This window comes from Thamnophis sirtalis, unplaced genomic scaffold (assembly GCF_051295495.1).
Source record: "Thamnophis sirtalis isolate CommonGarterSnake01/CBP01778 unplaced genomic scaffold, rThaSir2_p1.2 scaffold_7, whole genome shotgun sequence".
NCBI classification, from domain to species: Eukaryota; Metazoa; Chordata; class Lepidosauria; order Squamata; family Natricidae; genus Thamnophis; species Thamnophis sirtalis.
The window spans coordinates 6,972,079-6,995,710 of NW_028261387.1; the positions used below are offsets into that span (position 1 = coordinate 6,972,079).

The 23,632-nt window shown below is 42.6% G+C and overlaps 1 protein-coding gene across 2 annotated transcripts in view; it reads right to left on the reverse strand.

Moving 5' to 3' along the window:
* The window catches only part of BCAR3 (BCAR3 adaptor protein, NSP family member), a 114,683-nt gene that overhangs the window by 83,977 nt on the left and 7,074 nt on the right, over positions 1-23,632 (reverse strand). For both annotated transcript variants that reach the window (XM_087719264.1, XM_087719263.1), the window contains exon 2: positions 11,858-12,189. In XM_087719264.1, coding sequence (XP_087575390.1) covers positions 11,858-12,180 — 323 coding nt within the window. In that variant the 5' untranslated portion in view covers positions 12,181-12,189. The remainder of the gene's footprint in view (positions 1-11,857; positions 12,190-23,632) is intronic.

Consider the following 23,632-nt stretch of genomic DNA (forward strand, 5'->3'; position numbering starts at 1 on the left):
CAGTGCCCCCCATTGTACTAAACTCTATGCATCCAGAGTAGCATTGTAGAGCCACTTCTATATTCACAGATGAATGGATATAGAATAGAATGGCTATTATATGGAATGTGTATGTTGAGAAGACTTGGGTTGTACCCAAACGGCAAATACATAATATCATTGGGATATGTATTACCGTCAGGGCTTGAAATAGTGTTGTTTATTTGTTTGTTCGTTTGTTTTATTAGTTTTGTATGCCGCCCACTCTCGGAAGACTCCGGGCGGCTTACAATAAAAAAAGGGAAGGGGAATACAAAAATAAAACAGCAGTTTAAAATTGCAACAACAATCACAACCTAGGGTGAGGCTGGACAATTCAACAGCCCCAGGCCTGCCGGAACAGCCAGGACTTCGTCACTTTACGGAAGGCCGGAAGGGTAGTAAGGGTCCGGATCTCAACGGGGAGATCGTTCCAGAGGACCGGAGCAGCTACAGAGAAGGCCCTCCCCCCGGGGGGTGGCCAGCCTACATTGACCGGCCGATGGAATCCGGAGGAGGCCTAGTCTGTGCGATCTGTGTCATGTTATGGCAAGATTACAAAATAAGATCCAAGCCTTTGCCTGAATAGCTTTGGCTATTGTGTAGTTTCAGCATTTCAATGAATGAATCAATCAATCAATCACTTCTACCCTCTACTAGGGAGAAGAGTTATCATTGGGGTTAGCTACATTATTAGCTGCTTACGCTGTTTTTTTTTTTAAAAAAAATAGCAATAGCAATAGCAATAGCAGTTAGACTTATATACCGCTTCATAGGGCTTTCAGCCCTCTCTAAGTGGTTTACAGAGTCAGCATATCGCCCCCAACAACAATCCGGGTCCTCATTTTACCCACCTCGGAAGGATGGAAGGCTGAGTCAACCCTGAGCCGGTGAGATTTGAACAGCCGAACTGCAGAACTGCAGTCAGCTGAAGTAGCCTGCAGTGCTGCATTTAACCACTGCGCCACCTCGGCCACACCCACCCAGCAACAGGGCAGAGAACCCATTGCTGAATTTTTTTAAGTCCACCCCTGAACTAGGTTACTTATTCAGTTGCTGTTTTCTAAATGGTTAAGGCTGGGAACAAGAGCCTGACGACATTGGGGATAGAAAGTGGCCTGATGGCACATGCAGATTTTACACCAACACCACTGAACCTCGAATGAAAACATTTCCATCTGTCTCTTGCCATTCTTCATTTCAAGCAAAAAAGGTAAGAGTCCATCAAAAGTCAGAAGGGATGACAAGAGCCGTCCTTCCAGAGAAGTGATGTGGTAGCTCTTGTCTCTTTTCCGGTTTGCCTGACCAGAATCTTATTATGTAAGGGGCAGCCCTTGAAGAGCATTCGGCGACTTCAGCTTGTCCAGAATGCAGCCGCGCGAGCGATCGTGGGTGCACCTCGGTTCACCCACGTAACACCTATCCTCCGTGAGCTGCACTGGATGCCTATTGGTCTCCGGATACGCTTCAAGGTGCTAGTCGTCACTTATAAAGCCCTTCATGGTATCAGACCTAGGTACTTGAGAGACCGCCTGCTGCCAATCACCTCCGCTAGACCGATTAGATCCCACAGATTAGGCCTCCTCCGAATTCCATCCGCCGGCCAGTGCCGACTGGCGACTACCCGGAGGAGAGCCTTCTCTGTGGCCGCTCCGACCCTCTGGAACGAGCTCCCCGTGGAGATTCGAACCCTCACCACCCTCCAGGCCTTCCGCAAAGCCCTTAAAACCTGGCTGTTCCGACAGGCCTGGGGCTAAAGAACCATTGCCCCCGTCTCGAATTGGTATGACTGTTGTGTATTTTAAATTATGCATTGTTTTGTGTCGTTTTAATTTTCTCTTTGTATCCCCCTTCCCTGGTTGAGTTGTGAGCCGCCCTGAGTCCCCTTCGGGGGAAAAGGGCAGCATATAAATAAAATCAGCATTCAACATTCAACATTCCTCCAGTTGAACTCATCTCCTGGTAACTACATGGATAACAACTCCTTGTCGTTTGGTCTGCAAAAATATGGCAGTGGTTGCTGCTACTTTCCTCCAGGATGTTTTTCCAACTTTACACTTTAGCCTGTAGCTTGGGAGATTTCCTAATCAGCTCCCAATCGAGTCTGTCCCTGCTTTAGCTTGTCTGAAAATCAGCCTTTGAGCAATTTACAATGGTTAGCAAATATCCTCTCAAACCATCAACATCGGAGTGCTAGTTCCTCTCTGCAGATTGAAACTACCTGGAGAAGAACCTTTGCAGTGTGTCTATATGCAGATACTTTGGGACTAATTGATTGACAGAAAAAGAATTCAGCTCAAAACTGGATTGGTCATGCATGAAGAACTAATGACCAAACTATTAGTGAAGTTGAACTGAATTTGAGTTTTCGTGGTTTCTGGAACTCTTGCGACATTTCCCAAATTGTTAACGGAAACACGTTAGGATTCAATCCAAAGGTAAATCCCCCAAAAGGTCAAAAGGTTATCTTCTCGATCCACCCCACAAGAATGTTGGTACGTGACTCTCTAGGGGCAATACTACACCAGTCTCTCCTGTGTGCATAAAACTAACTTTTGCATCTTTCAGACAAAATTATCCAATTCTTGTTCTTAAATGACAGTGAGGGGTTTCAAACACTAGAAGGCAAAGGGGAAAAAAAGTATTCACCATATCTGCATCTGAACAGCATCAGGAGCATTGTTTAAAGCAATATAAATTGCTCTTTCCTTCTCACTTCTTCTAATGGATATCACGTTGGATGGAGCTAACCATGCAGTCATGATCTGTGCTGTTGATGTCCAAAGCCTGTAACCCAGTGTTTCTCAACCTTGGCAACTTGAAGATGTCCGGACTTCAACTCCCAGAATTTTCAACTCCCAGAATCTGTGCTGGCTGTGGGATTCTGGGAGTTGAAGTCCACAGGACTTAAAGTCGCCAAGGTTGAGAAACACTGTCCTAGGAGGTGATAGCTGAAAGAGAATTCGAATTCAGGTCTTCCCAGTTCCAAAACAGTGTATATTTACAAAGAGTATTTGCCAGGATGCTGCATTTTCCATCTATGCGAAGTTCTTAACTTCCTCTGAGCTACATGTACTCAGTTCAACCCCAAATCAGGAGAAGGGGAGGGAGACATATCCGGAGACCAATAGGTAGCCAGTGCAGCTCGCGGAGGATAGGTGTAACGTGGGTGTACCGGGGTGCACCCACAATCGCTCGCGCGGCTGCATTCTGGACCAGCTGGAGTCTCCGAACACTCTTCAAGGGCAGCCCCATGTAGAGCCCAAGAGAGGCAGATATTTGGATCTATTTCTTTATATAATCATAAAGCTTTCCAGAGCATAATCTCAAAAGGCTAATAGCAGCACTAGATGCTGCTTTTTGAAATACCTAATAATGAATAATGATCTGACCAAATATCACGAGATAAGAAAGGAATGTTTAAATAATAAAAGGCACTAAAATCAGTACATTCACGCTGCCTTAAGGGTTGTTATACATTCCAGAGATCCACTCGCATTCTTATTCTTCATTTCTCTCTCCCTTTTCACATTCTTGTAATGCTAGTTAATAACTTACAAGGTTTGTGGGTTGTTGGGGGGTGGGGTGGGGTTGAACATTCACTTTCAATTTAAGGTCAAAACGTCAAAGGCAGAAATTCACAAAGATTGAAACTCAACCAAATTTCTATTATTGAGTCATCCAGTGTACTAAAACAGTGTGGTTTTACAGTACTGGGCCAGTCTTCCTCAATACTACACAGGTAGAAACTGTGCAATATTGGTGGGTTGCTAACTTTTTTTTTTTCCAGATTTTTTTTTATTATTTTAGTTAAACAAAAAAAAAAAGAAATAAAATCATCTTTCGTTACTTCTTGTTGAAAGCGTATCGATTGGTTACAAATATATTCCGTGCGTTTCTTCCACAGTCCTTACATATACTTCATTCAAATCATGTTGTACATTTTAAGTCAAGAAAGAAAAGTTATATATTTTACTATCCCTGTACCATAATTCTCATTTGGTTACCATTGTTTAAACATGTTTTTATCTAGAATCATTTATATTAGAAGACACAACCTACTGGCGTTCATTTGCAATTTCAATAGATCTCCAATACCATTACACCTTTATGACATGTTCTAAAATTAATTCGGTTAAGTAAGATATCTAAGCATCTCCCCCCCCCCGTAACACACCTGTATGTATCATTAAATAGGTTCCACCACAAATGCGCGAACGACAAAAGCGCACCTGACTAAACCGCGGTGACAAAACCGCGCCAACAAAACCGCGCAACGAATGAGCGACAAATGAGCCCGGAAGCGCGCCGACAACAGCGCGCCGACAGACGCACGCTGTAACCTAACCCTAAACCTAACCCTAAACCTTACCTTAACTTAAATCGCGCTTCTGTCGGCGCACTGTTGTCGGCGCGCTGTTGTCGACGCAGTTTTGACATCGCAGTTTTAGCGCCGCGGTTTTGTCGGCGCGCTTATGACATTCGCGCTTTTGTCGGGTCACGCATTAAATATTGTCCATTAACATTTCATTGTTATTATTGTAGTTAACTAAAGGTTATTTACAATATTATAACTTTATAACCGTCTTTAAAAAATGATTTATTAATAAGATTTATAGGACTTTTCCCACAATCCCAAATTAGTTAATTACGTGCTAAGAAAATAAACATTAGACATCTAAGACAATCAAAGAGATATTAACATTTCTACTTGACAATCACCCAGAATGTATATTAGCATTTCTATGGCCTGGTTATTTATTATTTTATTATTTCTCTACTAGTGTCATAGTAAATTTATGTTAATGGATAAACATTCGGTGGTAATTTAAAACAGTCTATAAGGTACTAAAATCTCTACTTAATAATAATCAAAAATTAACTAACTTTTCTACTACCGGTACTCTCTTGCGCGCGTTCGTCCGGGCGGGTGGGCGGAGCCTCCTGCCACTACTGCTACCTATTCAGCCGATCCGGGCCAAACCGGTAGCTACTCACCTCTGGTAGCAACAGCACTCAAATTATAGCTCACAAACAGGCTGTCTGTTTGTTTTGCCAAGGAAGAGAAGATCATCACTTCCTCCATTGTAATTTTTTTTTTAAAAAAAGAACATTAATTGTACAAATATGCACTGGCTAATTCATACATATAGACAGGGGAGCCCTATCATGCACTGGAATGAAACAGCTCCTTACGACAGTAGGCTTGTGGTGTGAAGCTCACACCAGTTTTTGGACCAGTGACATATTGTGTCTCCCTGATAATAAGACAGCATCTTGTTTTCTTTTGACCCCCAAAATAAGTGCTTGGTCTTATTTTTGGAAAAGGCCTATTATTTTTGAGGTGGCGAGCGTGGTCACCTCATGGCTGCTGCTCTGTTGCAATATTTCTGGGGAGGGCTTATTTTGGGGGGGAAGGGTTTATTTTAGTGCATGCGCTCAAAAGCCCAATTGGGCTTATATCCAGGGAGGTCTTATTTTCAGGGAAACAGGGAACCATGGTGCACAGCTCTCTAGAACAGTTTATTGTCCAGATTTGGATCCTCTTGAGTGGACTGAAAGTAAAAAAATGAAGGATTTGTGGTGTCTCACCCTAAGGACAACCTCAGAGCTATGCTGAGGATAAATGGCATCATTCAGAATCAAGGCTGAGCAAAGGATTTAAATAGATGGTTCATAGTGCATTTTTACCATTAATTAATTAACCAAGTGGGTCCTTTGCCAGGCTTATATAGCTGCTTCAAAAGCTGCCCCCCCCAGACACCATATGCATTATTTTCACAATATATATGCACATATATTGTAGACATCAAAACAATCACACAAGCCTTGCAAATAGACCCAATTACATTAAAGCTTACAACAGATTGTTCTGTCCAGGCCTTCCGCAAAGCCCTTAAAACCTGGCTGTTCCGACAGGCCTGGGGATAAAGGACCGTTGCCCCCTCTCGAATGGTATGATTGTTGTGTGGTTTTAAATCATGTATTGTTTTTGTGTTGTTGTTAATTTGTCTGTATCCCCCCTTCCCTGGTTGGAGTTGTGAGCCGCCCTGAGTCCCCCTTCGGGGGGAGGGGGGGGAAAGGGCAGCATATAAATGAAATAAACATTCAAACATTCATTCAGGCTGTGCACAATCCCATTATGTAACCCCCACTCCCACTCAAGGTTTTCTCCAAATCCCACTGGATTCTGCAAATCCCACTGCCCATATTTTCTAGGATGTCACGGAATTTTTGGAAAAAAAAAATACAAGTCCCATACAATTGAAAACAAGTTCCTATATTCACAATAACCCTGCGAATTTCATTAGGCTTAATACTTTCTACTTGGTTTCGAAGCCCAATTTTATCACCTCGAAAGGAAGTCCCACTTTATTTATCAGAACTGGCCTTTCTTCTCCTATAGCGTTGTGATGCATTTTTAAAAGCGTTGCTACAAAACTAGAGAACTATTATTTGAATGATGGCAAATCACCCGCTTCCCACACCCTTTGTCTTCTTCTAAATCAACATTAATCATGCGTAGTCTGCATGGAAATGGGATTATCGTGATCCAGCCCAAGAGCTGATTCTATAGCTTATTTTTAAACATTTCCAAGAATGGGGAGATTCCACAGTGTCCTTTTGATGACTCAGTAGCTGTTGAGCACTAGTGAAATTCATAGTATATTGTGTATTGTTCTACATTGAACTAATGAGTTTATGTTTTTAAGATTCTGGGGGGGGGAAAGTTGGATGTAGAGTTCCACGCTGAACAACATCAAAACCAAACCGAAATGAGCAAATCAAAATATTTTGCACCACTACTGGTTAGTTACTGAGAGAGGGAAAAAATCATTTGTTAAACAAAAGGCAGATGGTATGGATAGAAAAGTAAATGATAATTGGTGTGACTGAAGAGAGAAGCTATAGCAACACAGATTAGGTTAGATGGCTTCCTGTTTGCATTCACTTTTCTCTGAGATAGGATATTGTATATTTGTTTATTCGAGGGCGGGGGGAGAGAGGGAGGGGGAGAGAGAGAGATGAAAGCATGAAAGAGGCTCAGATGCTGAGATCTTCATACATCTGTTTTTTCATGTACTCTGGAGACCAATTTATTTAATCTGATCTGGGCTCTGTAAATCCTATCAGCATTACTGGTTCCTCCACGGTATCTGTGTCTATAATGATTATGGGTACTTGTCCTCCCCTCCTCCCTATGGACTACTCACGCACCAGAAGTAAGTAAAAAAATCTTTATTACGGTCAAAGACCAGCAATACACATTAGTTTTTACACTATATTAAAGAATACTAACATCAAAATATAATTTAAAAAGTATTGACATTAAAAGTGGACAATAACATAATGGTCCAAAGATTGTTAGAGGTATGTCCAGATAACTGGTACAAGATGACAACTATACTTCTGTAGCCAATTTTTTTTCTTATGGACATTGCAGCAGCACAGAACTTTGCCACTGCATACGTGGTAACCGGGTTAGTGTCCTGGAGGAGGAAGCCTAGATAAAAATGGTCTGCCCTCCCTGGCAATCTCTCTAATAAGGGGAGAATATGTGCAGAACTACAAGCTCTGTATAGCTCGCGGTGTAATAGAACATGTGAATTATCTTCCACTTCTCCTTTACCACATATACAAACCTGTTCTGCTATAGGTGTTCTCTTATACCTGCCCTGGAGGAGTGCTGAAGGAAGAATCTGGCTCTGAAGAAAGTTAGTCTTTGTTTTGGGGAGATCAGGTCATTTAGATATCTTGCCGATTCCCACACACCCTGTTTGATTCTGTCCCTACTGTGGAGAGGCAACCTATTTAGTTCTTCTTGGAACTCCGTGTCCCTCATTCTATTAATTACTACTTGCTTGGCTTGCTCAAAGCCTAGGGACATTAAGAATAAGGGTGGGAGCCCGTAAGAGCCCAGCTTGTGATCAATTGTCTGACTCACGCACCAGAATCCCAGGAGGAGTTAAGAAATTTTGAGACTTTAGCATAGTGTTTCTCAACTTTGGCAACTGTTAAGATATGTGGACTTCAATTCCCAAAATTCCCCGGCCACAACCCTGAAAGAGGCTGGCTGCTTTAGAATCATAGCGCAGGCATGGCATGAACAATTAATTTCCTTCCTTCCTTCCTTGGTACAGAAAATCCAAAGATGAAGCACTCCCTAACAAATGGGAGTCTAGAGATTTGCTTGAAACTCACCAGTGAGAGCAAGCTGACCATATTCCAAGAAATTGCTCCTATGGTCAAAACTGGACTTATAATTAAAATTAAATCAATGTTCAATCATGAGCTACCGGTATTTTTTTTAAAACTTAAATTTAAACAGCAGTGGAAAACTACTTTTCGATGTTTTCTTTGTGACAAGCTTCCAGATATTTCTATGGATATCTCTCATAAACACAGCTTGTTAAACAAACTAAATAAACAAACCCTATTCTTTCAACCTTTTCTCGTGGGAATTACTTTTAATACTCATTAAACCTATTTCTTTATAGAATTCTTTGTTGGCCAAAGTGTGATTGGACACACAAAGAATTGGTTTCTGGTGCATAAGCTCTCAGTGAACCTACAAAAATGAGCTCTCAGCATACAATTTATTTACATTCTTCTTACAAATATGAGGCATCTCAACATGCAGATTATAGTTTACACCGTTACTTCTCAAGATGCAGAAACTCAGATTCTACAGTTGCAACTAAAATTGCATCAGTTTTTTTTTGGGAAGTTGCATGACACGTTGATTCACATATATGGCTGCCAAGATAGGTATTCTCCCCCAATCTAGTTAATATTTCTGCATTTGAGTTTATTTTCCTCTTTTAAATTAGCAATAGCAATAGCAGTTAGACTTACATACCGCTTCATAGGGCTTTCAGCCCTCTCTAAGGGGTTTGCAGAGTCAGCATATCGCCCCCCCACAGTCTGGGTCCTCATTTCACCCACCTCGGAAGGATGGAAGGCTGAGTCAACCTTGAGCCGGTGAGATTAGAACCGCCGAACTGCAGATAACAGTCAGCTGAAGTGGCCTGCAGTACTGCACCCTAACCACCGCGCCACCTCGGCTCTTGCAGAACATCTAGATCAGGGCTGTCGCACTCAGGGGTGGGTATCACAGCACCGGCCCGCTGTGCCTCTGCCGGCCTCCTGCAGGCACTCTGCCAGCCAAAAATGGGCCGCAGAGGGGCCTCACGAGGCCCCCATGTGGCCCGTTTTTGGCCTCCACGGCCTTCTGTAGCATTCCGCCTGCTGAAAATGCCCTTCCCTCAGCCCTCCAAGGTCAAACACAACCCTGATGTAGTCCTCAATGAAATCGAGTTTGACACCCCTGATCTAGATTCCAACAGTTTTGTTCCCTATAGCAGTAGTCTCCAACCTTGGCAACTTTAAGGCTTGTGGACTTCAACTCCCAGAGTTCCTCAGCCAGCTGAGGAACTCTGGGAGTTGAAGTCCACAAGTCTTAAAGTTGCCAAGGTTGGAGACCACTGCCCTATAGCATCAACCATGTGAACCCTCAAGTTTCCTTTTTTGCGCTATGTATTCAACGTTTGTGTGTGTGTGTGTTTTTGTGTGTGTGTGTGTATGTACGTATATAGCATGCATATATGAGTGCTATGGGTAGATATATGCTTTGAGAGCAGGCAACACCTGGGTACTTGAGAGACCGCCTGCTGCCAATTACCTCCCAAAGACCCATTAGATCACACAGGGTTGACCTCCTCCGGGTTCCGTCTACCAGCCAATGCCACCTGGCTATTACCCGGGGGAGGGCCTTCTCTGTGGCGGCTCCGGCCCTTGGGAACGAACCCCCCGCAGGGATTCGGACCCTCACCTCTCTCCAGGCCTTCCGAAAAGCCGTTAAAACCTGGCTGTGTCGGCAGGCCTGGGGTTGATGAGTTCCCTTCCCCTCTCGAATCGTGTGGCTGTTGGTTGTTTTAAATACTCTGTACTTTTTGTTGTAGTTCTTGTGTTTCCCTTCCCCTCCTTTGGGTTTGTGAGCCGCCCTGAGTCCCGCTGGGAATAGGGGGGCATATAAATAAAACGAAACCTAAACCTAAACAGAATTTTATATTTAATGTATGCTAGTGTGCTCACCGTAAACAATAAAGGTTATCTTATCTTTCTAGCTTCAATGCATCTACTGCCCTTCAGATACTCATTCCACTGTCACCTATGCCCCTTGGTAAATATTGCCTGTCTGTTTCTACACGGATAAAGGTCATGATTCATTGTCATCGTTTTTCCGGTCGTCTTATTCCAAGCGTCTACTTCAGCTTGAGTCCAATCCACTATGCCAGTTGTATATCTAATGACTGGAATTGTTTTAATCACCTTAAAAGTTTTGGACTTGAAGATTGTCTTCATTCTTCTGATGCAGTCATTTCTAACCACCTTCTTGGCTTCAGTGTACTTGTTGTTGTTAGCCTGAAGCCAGAGGTGGGTTCCTACCAGTTCGCACCAGTTTGGTAGAACCAGTTCGTCAAATCTACCGAACCGGTTAGAAGAGGTTCCACCAGAAAGCAGGCCACACCTACAGAAGAGGTTCCAAATTTTTTTGAAACCCACCACTGACACACACACGCACACAGAAAGAGAAAGAGAAAGAGAAAGAGAAAGAGAAAGAGAAAGAGAAAGAGAAAGAGAAAGAGAAAGAGAAAGAGAAAGAGAAAGAGAAAGAGAAATAAAGAAATAAAGAAATAAAGAAATAAAGAAAAAAGAAAAAAGAAAGAAAAAATGAGAGAGAGATGAAAAGAATAAAAGGAAAAAGGGACAGAGAGACAAAAGGAAGGAAAGAGAGAGAGAGAGAAAGAAAACACATGGCTGGCAAGCCACTCCCACCAGGTCACATGGTCAGCAAGCCACTCCCACAAAGGAGGCCACACCCACAGAGTAGGTTCGAAAAATTTATGAAACCCACCACTGCCTAATGAATGCCAGATTCTTCATGAATCTTCATTTCTTCAGATGTCCAGAAGATCCAACAAGTAGCACAGTCCTTGTTCAACCAGGGGACAACCAATCTGATATGGGTCTCTGTAAATTACTGTATTTCTCCCCATTTTATTTATGAGAGAGCCACACTTTGCCCTGCTCCTTTGATGATATCCGTCCAAAATGGTTGAACCTCTGTCATAGCTCTTATCTTCCTTAGAGCACATAAACCCACAACTATATCAAGGCAGTGCATCACTGAAGGAGTATTATACTTGAAGATTCTCAAAAAGCAATATTTATAAAACTTCAGATACTGTATATGAAGGTTTTTGAGTGCATTAAATATATGTATGTATGTAAAGGTTCCCCTCGCACATATGTACTAGTCGTTCCCGATTCTAGGGGGCAGTGCTCATCTCCATTTCCAAGCCAAAGAGCCAGCGCTGTCTGAAGACGTCTCAGTGGTCATGTGGCCGGCATGTCTAAATGCCGAATGCGCACGGAACATTGTTACCTTCCCACCAAAGGTGGTTCCTACAGTGTTTTCCCGAAAATACAGCAGGGTCTTATTTTCTTTTTACTTACAAAATATGGTCTTAGGCTTATTATTATACAAACACATATACATATACGTACGTGTGTGTGTGTATGTGTGTGTGTATGTATGTTCTGACCCCACAATATACATACATACATACATACATACATACATACATACATACATACACACACACACACACACATATACACAAACACACACATCCATTCTGTAACTACATTGTTATAGCTGTATTGAGATTTCTACCTACAAGGGTAGGGAGGAAGAGAGATTTTCTTAAGTATTACTGTAAATGTAATAAAATAGAGTCGCCTTCACAATAGGTTTAAACTTAACACGATTTACCTGTGTGGACGGCTGTCACTTTTCCTGTTTTTCTGGGGATACTCTTCAGTGACACCTTGAATTAAAGGTCCTGGAGGCTGATTTGCTTGGGTGTATGGCAGCATTCTCATGTTGTTGAAGACATCACATGACCCAAGAAGAAGGGCTCCCCTTTTTTTTCTCGGAAGGGTACCATGGATAGAAATATCTTGATGAGTTCCAGAATGAAGCTCATCAGCCAGAACGGGTTTGCTGCTCAACAGATCCATAGAAGAGGCCAAGGGAAACTCATGGTTCATCTGCATATCCCGTGGAAGGCTTGCAAACTTCCCAGCTGCTATCATCCTTTAAGTCTAAAAAACAAAAATAGAACATAATGGACATTATAAAGCATGGAATCTTCCTTATTCTATGAAAGTAAAACAAATGAGGGTTGATGGACCCAATATCTTACAAAAAAAACATGGGTGTGAAATTCAGCTGGTTCTGACAGGTTCTGGTGAACCGGTAGCGGAAATTTTGAGTAGTTCGGAGAACCGGCAAATACCACCTCTGGCTGGCCCCAGAGTGGGGAGGGAATGGGGATTTTGCAGTATCCTTCCCCTGCCATGCCCACCTACCCACGCCCACAGAACCCGGTAGTAAATATTTTTGAATTTCACCACTGCATGGGTCGTCATAATTTTTGGAGGAGAATGTAGTGGCCTCCCCAGAAGACTGTGGAGGCTACAAGAATGTGTAAGTGAGCAGCAATGAATAGGAGCCCAGCCATTTACACCAATCCAATTGCTCTCATTTTCCCCAGCACACACTGTCTGCTGGATTGAGATCACTACAGTAAAAGATTAAAAGCTTTAACCGTCTTATTCCTTCTGGGATTTCAAGAAAACTATTTCTGAACTGCTAAAAGCAGCCAAGAAACAGCAATTGATTAGTATCACAGAACAATTTACTGAGCCGAGGTGGCGCAGTGGTTAGGGTGCAGTACTGCAGGCCACTTTAGCTGACTGTGATCTGCAGTTCAGCGGTTCAAATCTCACCGGCTCAAGGTCGACTCAGCCTTCCATCCTTCCGAGGTGGGTGAGATGAGGACCCGGACTGTGGGGGCAAGTTGCTGACTCAATTTGCTAAAAAATTTGTAAACCGCTTAGAGAGGGCTGAAAGCCCTATGAAGCGGTATATAAGTCTAAGTCTAATTAATAAATAAATAAACAGGCAACCTATTAGTAGCTGAGGAACAGCAGATCTTGCTTCCAAGCGCCACTGGGGCCTGTTTGATAAGCATCTCCCTTTGATCAGTCAAATCAGATTTTAGGACAATCTAAAGCAGTGGTTCCCAAACTTGGCAACTTTAAGACTTGTGGACTTCAACTCCCAGAATTCTCCAGCTAGCTCTTCTGGCTGGAGAACTCTGGGAGTTGAAGTCCACAAGTCTTAAAGTTGCCAAGTTTGGGAACCACTGATCTAAAGAATAGTTTTAGGCATTCACAGACCAGAAAAATAGTCACACTTAAAATCCAGGTTGCCACTACATTTGCCGTCACACTTTCAACTGGTTCACTGATAAATGCGCGCTCGCCAAAAGCGCGCCGACGAAACCACGGCAAGAAAACCGTGAGGTCAAAATTGCGCCGATGAATGTGTGCAGAAGCGCGCCGACAACAGCGCACTGACAAAAGCGCGCCTTCAACGAACAAGTAATAACAACCTAATAACCCTAACCCTAACCCTAACCCTAACCCTAACCCTGAACCTAACCCTAACCCTAACCCTAACCCTAACCCTTACCTTAACTTAAATTGCGCTTTTGTGGGTGCGGTTTTCTCGCCGCGTTGTTGTGGGCGCGTTTATGACGTCGCGGTTTTCTCGCCGCGGTTTTGTCAGCACGCTTTTGTCGTGCGCGCATTTGTCAGGTCACGCTTTCAACCAACTTTAAACATTTTCAGCCACTACGTAGAAGCAGGTAATGAAAGAAAAATCGGAAGCCAAGGTGGCGCAGTGGTTAGGGTGCAGTACTGCAGGCCACTTCAGCTGACTGTTATCTGCAGTTCAGCGGTTCTAATCTCACCGGCTCAAGGTTGACTCAGCCTTCCATCCTTCCGAGGTGGGTGAAATGAGGACCCAGACTGCGGGGGCGATATGCTGACTCTGTAAACCGCTTAGAGAGGGCTGAAAGCCCTGTGAAGCGGTATATGTCTAACGGCTATTGCTAAGCTTCATAACTATTTGTTGACATCTTTTCCTCATACATTTATAACAGTTATTGCTTACCCAATAAAGCAGTGTTTTTCAACCACTGTGCCGTGGCACACTAGTGTGCCGTGACATAGTGTAAGGTGTGCCGTGGGAAAAACACTTTATATATAGTCAATATAGGCACAGAGTTAAAATTTTTTAGCATTTTCTAATGGTGGTGTGCCTCGTGATTTTTTTTCATGAAAAAAGTGTGCCTTTGCACAAAAAGGTTGAAAAACACTGCAATAAAGCAAACAGAGAAGGTATACACTGTACTGTATCCAAATCACTTTTGATTTCCCGCATGGGACCAATTCTGATCACCAACTGCAACATTACTCTAGTTCTGACCAACAACATAGCATTTTATGTATTGCTTTGCCACAAAAGCAGCAGTTTTTAGACCAATGTGCCTTGCAAATTGTGCCAGGATTAGCGTCTCAAAAACACACCTGCAGAAGCATTTCAGGAAGGTAGGATATTTTTACCCACAACATTTCTCTTTCTAGTTGTTGTTTAATGCCCCAAGTTCTAAAGCAGGTCAAACATCAGCCAGGAATCATTAACTTCAACGAAGGTGTCAGAGATGATTGATACTGCACATATAATCCTCAATTTAAGAGATTAGCAGTAGAAACTTGGCAAAGGGTGCCGCTTGAAAAAAAATATTTCAGTAGCGTAAGAATGATCCCTGTATTTCAGAAAGATATACTGAGAGAAACAGATAACTGGGAGTCCTGTTTGTGGCTTCTTTGAGTTAAGGACATGTCCTTGCAGTTGTCTTGGCAGTAGTATGGGAATGCTTTTGCCAAAGTCTTTTTCTTCAAGGATATTTGTCAACTTCCCTGTCTAGTCTACAGCATGGCATTTCCTGGCAGCCTCCCATCTTCCTACTAACCAGGCCTGACCCTGCTGAGCTTCAGAGTTCAGATAAGATGAGCCTGGGGGGCTGCTACCTGATGACAAGCTTAGAATGCGTCATCATAAGAATAATGTATCAAAATATATATTTAAACCTTGAGTCCTGGATAACAATAAGTGGAACCCTATCCAGGGGTTGGGATAGTTTTTTCTATTCAGAGAGTATTGTGGGAAGTTATCACCCAGCCCTCTCCCAGAAAAATGAAATATCCTAGGAAATATTGTAAAGGCAGAATATTTCTCTGGATATGAAAAGAAAGAAACATGTTTTAAAAGACAGAATAGCTGCCTGTAGCTTCCTGCCCATCCCCACTTTGTCAATGGGCCATTAAGAAGGCCAAGCTGGTCCCTTTACATAATAAAGACTTCTCCACTGCAGCTCCAGGGGGATGGGAGTAAAAGCATGATAATATTGGCTCTTTACTCAACTGACCACATGGCAAATCTGGATTCAAAATGCAGCCTAGAGAGTTGCCCCTGCATGGCCCCATGGGAGTCTGACAACCAATCAGAATACATTTGTTAGACAGGAACAGGAAACAGAGAGGTGGGACTGAACAGGTTATAAAAAGCCTAGCAAGCCCCTCCCTCAGCCCTTCTCTTCTCCACCAACATCGAAGCATGTGATCACCTTTTCTGTTCAGGGCTCAAGCCGTGTGGTCCTGTCCACCATTAAAACCATCTTTCCAAGCAGCCTCCATGTCTCCAGTGTCTTTTTCCCCACTTGGAGCCGAACCCAGAAGGACATTTCTTTCATCAGTGTAAAACAAACTTGCATTATTGGAGTGGGTTTTTGTAACAAATGCAAATTGAAGGGGCCTTAAATAAGATTGTAAGAGGGAAATCAGTTGTAATAACTGAAATGGAAACAAAATAGTCACAAGGACTTATGACCGAATGTTCCACTAACTATACTTGGCGGGTATCTTCCAGAGAAAGGAATTTTCCATCATTCATGGAAAACTTTTCTCAAAGAGCTTCCCTTGAATCTCCCTTATAGCATTTTAACTTGGGGTACTGGATTCTGCTGCTGCTTTTACATTTTAAGCAATTTTTGAGGTTCCCTTGAGTCCCCCTTATAGCATTTTAACTTGGGGTACTGGCTTCTGCTGCTGATTTTACATTTTAAGCAATTTTTGAGGTTCCCTTGAATCCCCCTTATAGCATTTTAACTTGGGGTACTGGCTTCTGCTGCTGATTTTACATTTTAAGCAATTTTTGAGGTTCCCTTGAATCTCCCTTATAGCATTTTAACTTGGGGTACTGGCTTCTGCTGCTGATTTTACACTTTAAGCAATTTTTGAGGTTCCCTTGAGTCCCCCTTATAGCATTTTAACTTGGGGTACTGGCTTCTGTTGCTGATTTTACATTTTAAGCAATTTTTGAGGACTTAAGAATAGCATACAGGACATACTTTTCAAGGTTATCATTGTGAAGCACTTTATTATTTTCATTTTGTAACCTCTCTAGATGTATAGAAGTTATCTAAGTGTTGATGAAATAACAGATCATCAGAGGTAGCTAGGAGACATGCACAGGAATAATATCCTCAAAATATTTTTCTCTTCGGGCTAAAAAATAAATAAGGACATTTTTAACAATTTATCCCAGAAATCTCTTTAGGAATTATCTGCTTTCTCTAAAGGTCCTCACATCTTAGTGAATTAGCTTATACATGTAATAAACAGACTCCCAGATGCAAAGAACAAGATAAGTAATTAACATAGCAATTGTCTACTATCCCACCCTGGAACTGACTTCCAGAGAAATCTGTGTAGGATTGCAGTCCTGAAACAGCTTGGAAAACAAAAGAGATCTTTGTAAAGAGACACTGAGATGCTAATCTTAAGTGTTATCCTTGTTGAAGAAAAGAAGAGCAGTCTTCCCCCCCACCTCCCTAAACTCAGGGATACATTTCATCTTGTTTGATGAACATGGGGGGGGGGGGGGAGAGGCTGTTAAGTGAATCCCAATCCCCCTGCATTCATTGTGAATGCCACATTAAAAATTAAAACTAAAGACAATTTTTTGTTCTGGCAACTAGCATTCCCCAAGTTTGGGGAACCACGTGTGGTTCTGTGGCAATCAGGGTGGATAAAAATCTATGCGTTGTTGTTGTTTTTTTAAATCAGATTTTTAAATTTTAAATTGGATTTTAAAATTTTAAATTGGGTTCTTTTTATTTTTATCCAATTTATTTTAATAAAACGCTTTTGGGGTAAAAAAAACAACAACCCCTATCTAAAGAGAGTTTTCTAATTAAGATACATTAACAATTTAGTTTATTCAGCATGAAATGGAGCTTAGTTATGTAGCATGAGGAAGGCTGTATATTCTGCAACGTTGGGATTGTCGGTGAGTCAACAGCCTGTTCGGAGAAGGAGCCGCTGCGGGACAGAGATGACAGTTGCTCTTTAAAAATTATGATTTAAATCGAGTTGATTTAAATCAAGCCTTTTTGCTAGTGGTTTAAATCATGATTGTAAGAAGTTATCACCCAGCCCTCTCCCAGAAAAATGAAATATCCTAGGAAATATTGAAAAGGCAGAATATTTCTCTGGATGTGAAAAGAAAGAAACATGTTTTAAAAGACGGAATAGCTGCCTGTCGCTTCCTGCCCATCCCCACTTTGTCCATGGGCCATTGAGAAGGCCAAGCTAGTCCCTTTACATAATAAAGACTTCTCCACTTCAGCTACAGGAAAGCATGATAATATTGGCCCCAACTGACCACATGGCATCTGAGAACTCAACCAAACCTGGATTCAAAATGCAGCCTAGAGAGTTGCCCCTGCATGGCCCCATGGGAGTCTGACAACCAATCAGAATACATTTCTTACACAGGAACAGGAAACAGAGAGGTGGGACTGAACAGGTTATAAAAAGCCTAGCAAGCCCCTCCCTCGGCCCTTCTCTTCTTCTCCACCAACATTGAAGCATGTGATCACCTTTTCTGTTCAGGGCTCAAGCCATGTGGTCGTGTCCACCAATAAACCATCTTCCCAAGCAGCCTCCGTGTCTCCAGTGTCTTTTTCCCCACTTGGAGCCGAACCCAGAGGGACATTTCTTTAAATTGACTTGATTCAAATCAAATCCACCCTGGTGGCAATTTAAGACTCTTGGCTTCAATGATGCCTTTTGCATACTGTACATCACTCCTAGAGCAAACCGACAACCGATGAAAAAGATGCTGGTGGATACTTTAGTGATACCTCCAACTAGCAAAAGTTGTAGTTTTGGCTAAGCCTGAAAAATGTAGACATTACCGATTTTGCAGCTTGAAACTTTGAAATGCAAGGAAAGCACGGCTCTTGAGTCTTCAGAAAGAAGAACAACCATACAAAAGTAGGAAATATTCATTTTCTTCTTCCCCTGCCAGGGAAAGCTTAGTCAAACAACTTCAAAGGGTGGATCAAGATGCAAGGAGGGTTTTCTTACAAAGAGATATGGAAATGAGCCTCTGGATGCCCCAGGTTTGCTGATGTGCCATCATCCCCCAAGTACAAAAGTTGCTAGCTCTGCAAATCATATAGCTTCGGGCTATTTTCTTTGGCAGAGTGGATGATCTGTCAGTTCCTTACATGACAAAAATCATAATGAGGTCTATTAGAGTTGCCAGGTTTGAATCAGCCCCTAAAGTTTCTGCCTTTTACAGCAGCCGGGATCAGCCAACGTTTATTAAAGGGCAATGCTAAACTACGATTGTTTTCTACACATCAAAGTTGTTTTTAAAGAGGCTGAAGAAAACTGGGCAGTTTTCTCATTTTGCTTCAGCTCCAGTTAACGAACTATGTCGCTTGCACTATCCATTCATGAGGAATCCAAATTTCTATGCGCACTTTCTATTTCGTAATCCGAATGAATTGGCAGCTTTTATGACGTCTTTTTTTTATTTGTAAACTACTTTTAACAGAAGTTGAAATTATTATTTTCCCAAAATGACCTAAACGTTCTCTGGGATCAATTTTAGAAAAAGGCCAAGCATCAAAGCAAAGCAAATGAAAAAAATAAAAATAGATATATCCACGCAAGTTTAATCAGACAGTGTAACAAAAAGAGCATCTGGAAATTTTTGTTTCTGTTAAATAAATAAAAAAATATATTTCATCAATTCTGACACAGTAATAGTGCTCTTTTCTTTAAAAGGTTAACAATGAACCATAATAAACAAGAGTCCAATGTTTGGACTTAAGTTTCATTAATAAATGCTTTTATTAGTTAGTATGATGATTTTGAAGAAATGTGTAGATTAACTCATGGTAGACATCAAAGCTAAGAATGTAGAGGACTTAATTAAGTCCGACAAGACTTTGAAATCATTAAATTCAGTCACATCCAGTGGGTTCCATGAAGTCATTGCTTACATATTATGAATCACTAAATGCTATGCAATTACGTTTTGTACTTTTTTCAAATCTGATTTGGAAACATTGGCAATACACCAAGAGCCGAGGTGGTGCAGTGGTTAAATGCAGCACTGCAGGCTACTTCAGCTGACTGCAGTTCAGCAGTTCGGCTGTTCAAATCTCACCGGCTCAGGGTTGACTCAGCCTTCCATCCTTCCGAGGCGGGTAAAATGAGGACCCGGATTGTTGTTGGGGGCAATATGCTGACTCTGTAAACCGCTTAGAGAGGGCTGAAAGCCCTATGAAGCAGTATATAAGTCTAACTGCTATTGCTAATACTGTAGTTCAGTTACTATGTTTGGAGAAGGTTGCAAAGTTCAACCCTCATTTTTTCAAATGAGATAACCATTTTCTTGTTATCTCTGGCCATTATTTTAGGCAATAGAGACATTAGGTGATAGATGTCATTCCACTGATTACAAAAGACAAGGATGCTTAAAGCAAATCAGAATATCATAACCCAATGAATCCTTAACACTATTATCTTCGGAATCTCTCCTTTGGATTACCTGAAATATTTCTAATATAGAACTTCTCTGCTAGTCTTTATTCACATTTTCTACCGAAGGAATATCCGTCTTCTTGGGGCCATGCGGTTGGCCCAGGGTTTGGCCATGCAACACCATCTATATTCCCAAAAGATGTCCAAGGACTTCGAAAGAGATTTGCAGCACTAAAATATTGCAACATCTCATACGATAGGAACATCTTCTAAAACGTTAGCAACCTTGTGAGAGAGGAAAATTTACTGATTTTTAATTTTGGCAGGGTGCTTAAGCCATCATAGGAGGTTATCCGATAGAATGTTCCTGAAAAACCGAAGGCCCGGGGAAGGACTTAGGCACATCCAGAAATATAGCATTGTTGAAATTAAGTAAAACCAAGCAAAGGTGAACTAATCAAAACTTGGGGTCCCTGTGTAAGTTGCTGGGGTTTCTCTTTAAAAAAAAAACGTATCTAAAGATACTGTGAGCAAGCTTAAAGAAAGGAGAAGGAGAACGCAGGAATTATACCTGCCAAGAAGATAAGCATTTGTCCATATCATCAGTAAAATTCAGTTCAGTGATAAGTACCAAATTAATATGACATAAATATAAATTAATAAGTACAACTTTTGCTTTGTCAATTGATATTGGAAATACCTGTTGGACCAGATTGAACACAGGTAGTTCAGACCACAACTGACTCCAAAAATTTATGTTGGTTATTACCTTTAAAGCCCTACATGGCTTAGGACCAGCCTATCTGCGAGACCGCCTACTGCCATACACCTCCCAACGGCCGATAAGATCCCACAGGGTGGGCCTCCTTCGGATACCGTCAGCCGGACAGTGTCGGCTGGCGGGCCCCCGGAGGAGAGCCTTCTCTGTGGCTGCTCCGACCCTGTGGAATCAGCTACCCCCAGAGGTCCGGACCTTACCCACTCTCATGGCCTTCAGGAAAGCCGTTAAAACCTGGCTGTTCCGGCAGGCCTGGGACTGTTGACCTCACTGTTGAGGTCCAGCCCCGATTAGAACGTATGTGTGTTGTGAGCCGAGGTGGCGCAGTGGTTAGGGTGCAGTACTGCAGACCACTTGAGCTGACTGTTATCTGCAGTTCAGCGGTTCAAATCTCACCGGCTCAAAGGTTGACTCAGCCTTCCATCCTTCCGAGGTGGGTGAAATGAGGACCCAGACTGTGGGGGCGATATGCTGACTCTGTAAACCGCTTAGAGAGGGCTGTAAAAGCACTATGAAGCGGTATATAAGTCTAACTGCTATTGTGAATTTTAAACTATTTTTTTTTACTTATTTTGCTTTTCTTTTTTTCTTCTTTCGTTGTAAGCCGCCCGGAGTCCTCCGGGATTGGGCGGCCTATGAATTTAATAAATGAAATGAATGTTGCTAAGCGAGAAATTTGTTAAATGACTTTTGTCCCATTTTAGGACTTTTCTTGAAACATTTGTTAAGTGACTCACTGCCGTTGTTAAGTTAGGCAACATGGTTGGTAAGTGAATTTGGCTTCCCCATAGACTTGGCTTCTCAGAAGGTCCCAAAAGGGGATCACATAATTCCAGGACACTGCAACCGTCACAAATATGAGTCAGTCGTCATGCATCCAAATCAGTGGTGGGTTCCGGATCCGGTTGGAACGGGCCCAGCGTCACTCATATGGATGTGCATGATGCGCGCATGCGTCATACCTGCCTGCGACACCTCTGCAAGCCTCCATGATGCTCCAGCTGCTATGCACCATGCGTATGCGCGGAAGCACCGAAGCCTTAAAGGATAGTTAAGGAGCTCGGACGGGGTGGGTGGGCCCTCTGGAGCACCCGGAACAGTACCCAGTGCTCCGGGCAGGCTCCGGTACGCCCATACCGGGGCGTACTGCTACAACCCACCACTGATCCAAATTTAATTCACATGGCCATGGGGATGCTGCAATGGTCATAACTGTGAAAAATGGTCATGTCATTTTTTTCAGTGCTGTTGTGACTTCAAACAATAGCAATAGCAGTTAGACTTATATACCGCTTCATAGGGCTTTTACAGCCCTCTCTAAGCGGTTTACAGAGTCAGCATATTGCCCCCAACAACAATCTGGGTCCTCATGTTTCCCACCTCGGAAGGATGGAAGGCTGAGTCAACCTTGAGCCGGTGAGATTAGAACCGCTGAACTGCAGATAACAGTCAGCTGAAGTGGCCTGCAGTACTGCACCCTAACCACTGTGACACCTCGGCTCAAACAGTCACTAAGCAAACTGTCGTAAGCCGGGAACTAACCGTATAACAGTTGCAAAGTCTCGTCAGATTTGATTACAAAACATTTTCCTCTGACCCAAATCTTTGTCTTTTGCTGCTGTGTTATGTGTTTAATAGCAATAATGGAATCCAGATCAAATAAAAGTGGGATTCTCCTCTGAGGCACTTCAAAGGGCCGCAGAACCATTTAAAATGCATCTCTTATTACCAGGGGATGCCTAAAACCATAACAAAAACAGATGTCAGGACCAACAAAAACATTCTTTTCATCTCCTTGTCTTGTATCCTTTTTTCTTTTAATGTACGATAGTACAATTACCTCCGGGACAGTCATTAATCCCCAAGCAAAGTTTTTATTAAGCTTCAAAATACACATTTATTTTAAAGCCTCGCTCATTTCATGTTAATTTCCTCGTGAAATTGTTTGGGATCATCGTACCCTTTGTTTAAAAGTAAATGCTAGCAGCCATTTAAGGTACGAGTAATCCTCGACTCATCATCACAATTGGGACCAGAATTTCTATGGCTGAACAAGGGGGTTGTTAAGAGAGTTGGGGCCCAATTTTGCAACCGTTTTTTTTTGCCACGGTTATTAAGCGAATCACTGCAGTTAAGTGAATCATATGATTCTTTTTTTTTTTTTTTAAAGATTTTATTGGTAAAAAGAAAATACAACATCCATAACTTGTAACAAACAATACAACTACATTTCGAGATATTCCCATACTATCAAATCATTATAAACATCAAAGGTTAGGTATCTTTCCCTCCCTCTTTTCTTCCCTCCCCCCCTTACTTCCTTCTCCCCTGCCTTCCCTCCTTTCTTTTCTCCTTTCCTCCTTTCCTTCCCCCTCCTTTCTCTCCCTCATATGATTCTTAAGTGAATCTGGCTTTGTCAGAGTTTGCTGCATAAATTCAAATCCAAAAGCACACACAGATAACTGTTGTGGCCCAGCAGGTGCCGTTGGAGCTGCCACCAGACTCCGACAGCGAGGGGCCCTATGAGTCGGCTCTGGAGGATGTGGAGGTCCCTGGACAGGGTTCCAACTCCGAGCAGGGCGCAGAGAGGCTGGTTGGCCACCAGGAGGCGCCTGAGCCTTGGACCAGTGGGGAGGAGACAAGGGAGAGTCAGCCGGAGGCCAGTAGTGAGTTGTTCCTGGATGCACGCCACCGAAGAGCTACTAGGTGTCAGGAACAATTACGCAATTACAGGAGGTGATTATACTCAGCTGGTGGTCATTAGGCTCCTCTCCAGACTATAAAAAGCTACTTGTGCACACGGCTCTCTTTGCAGAAGTCAACACAGGACTGAATGTCGGAGGACAGTACTGGGAGCTTGGCAGGCTGGATTGCTGCCAAGCCTTATCTGTGTTTATTGCTGCCTGAGTTTGTCTGAGTTGCTGCCAAGGTCCTTATCTGTTTGTTCTGCTTGGCTTTCAGCCACTGAGGTGTTGGTGTCTTGCTATTAAAGACCATTCCAGTTAAGCTTGTCTC